The following is an 8,360-nucleotide window of genomic DNA, read 5'->3' as shown; positions in this document are numbered from 1 at the left end:
AATTCGGACAGAATCCCTAAGGAATTTATCTCAGAATAATCGGAGCAATAACTGTAGTAATTACTGTAGTATTTACTGGTGTGGAACCATGAAAGTTATAAAAAATCCTTGGAGATAATATTTAAGAATCTCCAAGGATTTGAATATGTTTAGAGAAATGTTTAAACCACAGCAATAATATTTCAATGGACTGCTGGAGAAAAGCCGAGAGGAATTTCTAGAGGAACTCAATGTCGAATCTCAGGTGGAGTTTTTTCGAGGAATTCTAGTAATCGTGTATAATAGATTTCAACGGATAATGCCTGGAAGATTTTTTGAGCAATTCCTGAGAATAATGGTGAATGAATTTGTGGAAGGATCCTTATTAAAATGCTTAGAATAAATGAAAAAATCGGCGAATTATCGTAGGGTTTCTTGGAATAAATTTTAAGCATTTTTATAAACTCTGGAATAAACCTTTGTGGAAGAACTTTTGTAGGATCAATGGAAAATCTTCTAGAAGTAACAACAGGAGAAAACGGTGAATGAACCAGAGAAAAATATTTTGTTTTCAGAGTAATCTCTGTGAAAATTAGTTGAGGTGACACATACTAGAAACCTGCGAAAAATCACCTAACAAACTGTGAAATCAAGGAACAAAATCATAACGAAAAACTCGAAAATTACCCGACCGGAAATGGAACTCCCGACCTACTGCTCAGGAAGTAGTCTTGCTACCACTAAGCCAGCTTTCACTGATTGTTAGTGGTGTTCAAAACCTGAAACAGAAGACACTCATGCCTGCCAAATCGGCTGTCTTATGATTTCACAGAAGTTCGGTTAAAATAATGCTGTTACCACACTGTTAATATTTGTTAACAAAATTATGTAGAAATTCCTCTAACAAAACATTAAAAAATCGCTGGTAACATTCCTGGAGGAGTTCCTAAGTACTCCAACAGGAATCTCTGGAGCAATTACTAAAATTCCTGAAACATTCCTCTGGATCGGAGAAAAATATCATTAAGAACTTGTACGATAGTCTATGAAGATTTCTCTAGAATGTTGCACCAGGATTCACGGCAAGCAGATTAAAGCAAAAATATTGATATTTTAGAGATATGCATTATATTAATTACCAAGGCTCTAAACAGAGACCTGCTTACATGAGAAATGTACTATTTAACGTACCTGTTGTAAGTGTTGCTCTTTGCTTTGCTTTGCAATGTTATTTTTTTAAGAATACAAACTTTTTTTTAATTGGAATGGTTTAACTATGTTTCACATGTTCAATTTGGTAATCTTTATTTTCTGCTTCCATGTCTAAACATTTTTGTGCTGAATGAAAAAAAAAAATCATTTAAGAAAAATTTCAGAACTTAACACATTAACAGTTCAAGTAGCGTTTTGATAGTGGCGCAGCCGAAACAAAATTTCCAATAGCAAAGATTTTTTGTTACAAAACGGATTTATTCTACTGCTTCAAAATAATTTTCCTGAGTGTAGCTAAACTTCCCTGAGAATTGTAGTTTTTTTTTTTTTTTCAAGGTAAAATTCCCTGATGATCCCTGTTTTTTTTTATCAGGTAGTAGACACCCTGCTAGTGCAATCCTAAGAATTTGAAACGGTATCCTACGGATTTCTATCAAAATTTGAGGCATTTGGAGGAATCTGTCAATTTCCGGCGATTTCTTGGGATTGAAGGTTCTTTTTAGATTTCTTACAGAACCCTAATAATCAGCTAGATCTGGACGATTTCTTGAGGAATCCTGTCAACTTAAATCCTGTAGAATGTAGGGATATATTATAAATGTGGTACCAATAAAACCATAGAATTTTACGAAGATTTCTTTATACATATTGGCATGAAACTTAAACAGATAGAATGTTTCCCAACAGAAACTTGAAGATTCCATAAGAGAAGTAAAAGGATTGGACCGAAACTCAGATATTCGATATCACCAGAGTTTAGGTGCAATCTTCAAGGTTTCTGTCGAAACAATGTGATTCTGACGTAAACTTAAGACTTGCGACATAAATTTGGAAAAAATATTAAAAAAATTATAACAAAGAAACTATTTTTAATAAATTTTCTGAGTGTTTAATAACTTTTTTTTATTCCGCAATGAATGAATTCACAAAATCACAAAGCTCGCATATATGTTAGATTAGAATAAAAACCAGAAGAACTGTCAGAGTCGTTTTTGTTCCGAAAATGATTCAACAGTAATGTTTTACATTATATGCCTTGCTTGTACCGATTGACTATCACCCACTAGCGTGGACGAAATTGCGCATGAAGGCAAAGGAGAATGACCCACAACAACAGAAAAACCATCCTGTTCTGACTATATGTACAGCGTGATGACCGTGAGATATTGGTGCGACCGGTTCCGGACTTATGGTCATTACGTTTCCTTTATTTTTTTTTCTCTGTTGGTGCTGCACCAACTCTCTTTCGATTCTTCCAATCCAGTCTAGACAGAGGTGTTCGAAAATGCATCTCAAAATACTTTGTGGTATATGTGTGTATGTGTGTTTGTGTTGTTTGCTTCCGCTTCGGGTAATAAGCGGACAAACAAAGGCAGTGGTTATCTCTCTGTCTTTCCCTCGTTAAAGTATGTACATTGTTCGTTCGAACGAATCTATAAACTTGTTCCTCATTTGGTTGATCGAAATACGCTTTGGGTCGATTTGGTTACATTCCATCGCATTCTACTGTACACAAGTACTAAGTGCTGATTCCGGTCGTTTCCAGACCATACGTTCTGGACACGACTGGAATCAGCACGGCAGGACTAAAATCGGGACCGACGAGTTTCAGAGTTGTATGTTAACGATTTAACTTCTTATGTCTACAGGTGGAAGACTTTGCTGTCAATCTTCATCAAACTCCCTACACGAATCCGAAAACTCGTCCCCACAACGACCAAAGCGTAATTCGAGCTACTAACCCTACACCGCTTACAGATAGAAAAAGCGACGAGTCATGTTTCTAAAATGAAAATGACTCATCAGGAAATGCTCGTATAAACATATCTAAAACACAAAGGAATGTCTCTCGCTATCTCCATACATGTATATATATTTTTTTCGGGGATACCAGCCCAAAATGCTTTCTCTAGCATAACAACAGGCCGCACCAATATCTCACCGATTGGTCACGTGTATTTAGGTTGCACGCTTCGTTCGCTGCCTCTATCATCCACCCTATTCCGTTCCCATTCCACTCTCCACAGGCTTTGTGAGTCATCCGAAAAGCTTACCCTAGGATTCTACCAACGCTGCACGGTTCGGTCGGTCGGGATTAGACAAAAATTTCATTCATTTATTCAAACTTTTTCTCCGTTTCTGCGAATACTAAATCTGTACAAAAACTAAACATTTGTATCGTATCCTACGTATCCTGTTCCAAAACCGACCCAAAACTAGTCTTTGGCTTCCGCGACAGCCGAACAATCCCTCACTTCGGGTGCGCACCTTCGGATGGTTCCGTCGAAACCAAATATATTAACTCTATGTCTTACCCAACGCCTCATATCCTCCATCCTTCGTCGTCATCCACGTTCGAATCCGTGTCCGACGGTTCCTCTCCGTACATGTCCGCCAGCTTCCGGAACCGTGGCCCGAAGCTGGACAAATAGTTAAACTTGAGATCACCTTCGTCCGTACAGGACGCCAAGCTGGACAACGACCCGGAACTGTTGCCGTCTCCTTCGTACGCGTAGTGCCGCACGTCATCGATTGGATACGCATCGGCGTCCCTATCGCAGGCGTCCTTCTTGTCCGTCAGGAAAGCGCCAATATCTGGCACCTCATTCGCCTCCTTCTGTCGCAGATCGTTTCCGTAGGGTTTGTCCATGTAGATCGGAGGTGCTCGAAGCACCGCCAAGTCATACTCCGCGTCCCGTTCGCCACCGCCTTCTTCCTCGTAGTTGATGATCGTTTCCCGGATATCATCCATGTCCTTTTCGTGCCATCCGTCCTGGTGTTTCTTGTGCACGACAACCGCCAACAGTAGAATCAACAGCACAGCTATGCACACAATGATCGCAATCAAGAAATTTGAATCGATTCCGAACGATACCGCAACGGCCACCGAACGGTGACATCCCGGATCGTGATTCTTCGCCAAACTCGGAGCTCCCAAATTGTACGTTCGATCGTTGATCGTCAGGTTCCGTAGACATCCCGAGAAGCCTTTACCCTGCGGAACGTACGTCCAGTTGAACATCGATCCCAGTGATTCCAGATTCACAGCCGCTCCACCCAATTGCAGAGGAGCATTCACGTTCAGTGATTCATTCGGACCCTTGGGAGCATCCAGGCTCATACAGGTAGACAGCTTGCAGTTATCGACAATCATCTCCACAGTCTGCGGTTGTAACACGATCTCCACCGTAAACGGACGCCCCTGAGGAAACCGATGTTTGTGCTCGATACGTATCGTTCCAGTTCCGTAGTCCAACAGCAGCACAGGCAGTCCCTTCACCAGCTCCAACGCCAGGAAATCCTGCACCGGAAGCAGCGGATTGTAGCTCAACGGACCAATGTACATCACCAATCCGTCTTCCCGCTGTGGCGTCAACTCCATACTGATCCTGGTCATATTGCACGGACTCACCGGAGGATACATCGCGTACCCATGGCCGTAGAAACCAATCGAAATTATCTCACAATGTGGACCCTCGTACCCTTCCATACATTCGCACTTGTCGTTGAACGGAGTTCCTCCATTCAAACACTCAGTCACCACCGGAGGAGCATCACAAACGCACTCCGCCTGGACGAACGCATTCACTCCCACAAACGAACTCGTATTCGTGTACACCGCAATGGGGACATTCGACTTGTGCAGCACATTTTTGCAAGACAACTCACATCGGACCTTTTCTTCGATACACTCGTCAATGCTGACCATCATCATCTTCAATCCAAACTCATCCTCCAGGGACCGTTGATTATACCCGATGATGCCATTCAATCGTTCTGGTTCATAATACGGACTTCCGTGCGCTGAAAATCGCACATCCAACAACGAAGCATTATTATCCCGCTGAAGCACCGTAAACACGTCCACATTCTCCCTACTGATGTTGAACAATTCCGCAATACTGTTCTGTAGCCGATCTTTCGGCGTCAACGACAGCGACGGGCTCCTCGAGACAAACTCTTCGGCCGTGATTCCATAGAATCTGATCGACCCACTTTTGTCCACCGCTTCCTCGGGGATTTCCTTCACCGTGACCAGCACCTTCGCCGACACCGAATGCCTCGGGAAGAAACTGGACTGTTCAGTCACTGTGAAGAACAGCTCGTAGTCGCCTCCACGAGTTCCCTGCAGCATCGTGATCATTCCCGTATCCGTATTCAGCGCAAAATGATCCGGACTGTACCCGTCACGCCAGTTGAACGTCTTATCCGGCAGATCCCAATCGTCCAAATCGTCCACATACACCCGCCCGATATCGGCATTTGGCGATTCTCCCTTATAATTGTACACGAAGATCTTGCTCTCGCCGTCCTGCATCTCGTTGTCGTTAACGTCCCCAATCACCAGATGTAGAATGCTGACCTTGCTCAACGGTTGCGGCTTTCCACTATCCGTGATCAGAACCGGAATAAAGTACTCCTTCTGCCGTTCTCTATCGAATCTCACCTGCGCATACAGAACATCCGTATCGATGCGGAACTTTTGTTTAATGTCATCGCTCGCGCTGTCCGAGATCTCGTACTGGAACGGAGGTCCATTCTGCGGTTCGTCGTAATCGTCTGCCGTCAACGTCACAATCCTACCCGGATCCTGATTCTCATACCAAACAACCGGCATCTTGTTCGTCAGGAACGGCGGATTATCGTTCGTATCGTTCAGTATAATATTGACCGTCGTCGTCGACTGCCGACCGCTGCCGTCTTCATCCGTAGCGGAAATGATCACCTGCCATGACTTGTGCCCGTTCGGAGGATCCCGATCCAGAGGAGCCTTCTGTCTCAAGCATCCCTCATCGTCGATCTCCAAAAGTGGACGCTGCTCGACCTTGACAATGGCGAACTTGATGTGCTGCGGGTCCGATCGATCGCGAATATCCGGATCCCACGCCTCAATCGTAACAATGCAACCATCCATGATCTTCTCCTCGTCGATCTCCAAACTGTACTCGTTTTGCGCAAACTTGGGCAGGTTGTCGTTCACGTTCTCAACCTTGATGGAAACCGTTGCATTGTCGTCGTACGTACCGTCGAATGCCCGAACCTGCAGCGTGTACTCGGTAATGTTCTCATAGTCCAGCTCGTTGTTCACCGAAATGGCACCGGTCGTTTCATCGATCTTGAATGCGTTGCCGATGTTACCGGACACGATTGAGTAGGTGATTTGCGACGCCGTATCGATATCAAGTGCCAGCACTTGGATAACCACCGTGTTTGTGTTGGCGTCTTCGGGGATCTTTTCCGCGATATAGTAGTCTTTGGTGAACTTGGGCGGGTGATCGTTCTTGTCGGAAATCTTGATGATGAAGGTCTGCGAAATGGAATTGGGCTTGCCGTTGTTGTACAGGGCCGAGGGGGAGTTATCCTCCGCGATGATTTTCAGATGATACGTATCAGTCGCTTCACGATCGAATGTCACCAAGGCAGTAATGTTTCCCGTGTTGTAGTCGATGGAGAAGTACTCTTCGTTGTCTGCCAATCGGAATGATACGATGTTGTTGGCAGGCGTACCGTCCATATCGAAGGCACGAACCTGCATGACTGGTGTTCCCGCGGGTTCGTTTTCCGGAATCCAGCCGGATGTTACCTCAGTGAAATACGGAATGTTGTCGTTGACATCCAGGACTTTGATTTTGACGATGCTTTGGGCGATCAGGTCGTGCGTGTTTTTGACACTTACGGTAAGCGTGTACTCGGTAATGGTTTCGTAGTCGAGGGCCTTGCCGAGTAAAACGATGGCAGTGTCTCCTTTCTGTTCAAGGAGGAAAGTGTTACGGCTGTTGGTCTGTTCAGTGCGACCGGTGATCAATTCGAAAATCAGCTCGGGCTTTCCAGGTACGCGGGAGTTAGCTCGTAACGTTGCTAAGGCTGCACTGTAGTTACTGAAGTTCTCATCCAAGGAGATCGGCTGCAGTTGCGCCTCAGTGAAATACGGAGGCAGCTTGTTGGATTCGATCACAGGAATTTTGACCTCCACCTCTGCGTCTTGGGGCATATCGGGAACGTTGTTGTAAGCCCTAACAAAGATCAGATAGTATTGACCGGGGCTCTTGTCGATTGATTTCGCTAAAGTTATGATTCCATTGTTTTCGTTTATCCTGAAGTGACTGTAATCACTCTGCTTCTTCAAGATTTCGTATTTGATGACACTGTTTTCCCCATCGTCCAGATCGGTAGCAGAGATTGATGCTACCCTGAATCCTACTTTGGCGTCTTTGGTGATGGGTTCATCGTATCGTGTCTTGTCAAACACCGGCGGATTGTCGTTGATATCTTCGATCGTCACCTTAAACGTACAAACGTCGTCCAAGTTGGGCAGACCATCATCAGTAGCTCGAACAGTGATGTAAACCTCTTTCTCCCGAATCGGTTCATCGCGATCAAAACGATGAATGGTAGTGATCAACCCGGTATTCTTGTCTATGCGGAATTTTGGTCGCTCACCTGGAGCAGTCACAAAACTGTACGCTATCGTCTGATGGTCATCCGGATCTGTAGCAGTGACCTGGATAACATACGTCCCTGGATCACGTTCTTCCTGTACCGAGGGTGCATAACCTTCACAGTTCACAAATACCGGCTTCCGATTGTCGACCGGTCGAAATGATCGAGGACTGTTCGCTACCGAAGCCAAATTACTCAGTCTATTGTCAATGTCGTACGAATCGTCGTATAAACTTCGTCGTTGTCGGTTTAAGCTAAACACTTCACGGTAATCGATTCGATTGCTACTTCGACCGTCGTTTCTACTGTAGAAGTTATCATCTGAATGTGTCGTAATCACCGACACCGCTAGGTATATTAGGCTTACTATCACTAACCTATTCATTTTTGTGACTAACGCTACGTACTAAACTCTTACGTATTATTACTAAAATGTAAATCTTCCCAAATGGAAATAAAACTGATTCTCTGTTGCTTTTTTCAGTCTCCGAGATAACTCGGCAGCTGCCTCGGGGTCACTCGCTGCACTAGTTTCTAGGTTAATCGAAGTGATAATACTAGCGCTACTGCCGTTATCGTAGAATGATGATTGCTACCGACATCTATCATGGTAAAAGCGATGAGTGTGTGTACGCCTCGTAACGCACCGCCAGGTTAGATAAGGCACACAGTTGCACACTATCAGGGGTTCCTTCGCGTCAACCTAACAAACCCCAACGATCAACGCC

At 44.4% G+C, this 8,360-nt stretch overlaps 1 protein-coding gene across 2 annotated transcripts in view; it reads right to left on the bottom strand.

Moving 5' to 3' along the window:
• Positions 1 to 321: 321 nt before the first annotated feature.
• Positions 322 to 8,360, bottom strand: part of LOC5576270 (DE-cadherin) — a 53,146-nt gene continuing 45,107 nt past the window's right edge. For both annotated transcript variants that reach the window (XM_001662506.3, XM_021842182.1), the window contains exon 4: positions 322 to 8,335. In XM_001662506.3, the coding sequence (XP_001662556.2) occupies positions 3,515 to 8,017 (4,503 nt within the window). In that variant the 5' untranslated portion in view covers positions 8,018 to 8,335 and the 3' untranslated portion in view covers positions 322 to 3,514. The remainder of the gene's footprint in view (positions 8,336 to 8,360) is intronic.

This window comes from Aedes aegypti, chromosome 2 (genome assembly GCF_002204515.2).
Source record: "Aedes aegypti strain LVP_AGWG chromosome 2, AaegL5.0 Primary Assembly, whole genome shotgun sequence".
NCBI lineage: Eukaryota > Metazoa > Arthropoda > Insecta > Diptera > Culicidae > Aedes > Aedes aegypti.
Note: the sequence above shows the minus strand (reverse complement) of the source record. Positions and strands in the feature narration are given on the sequence as shown.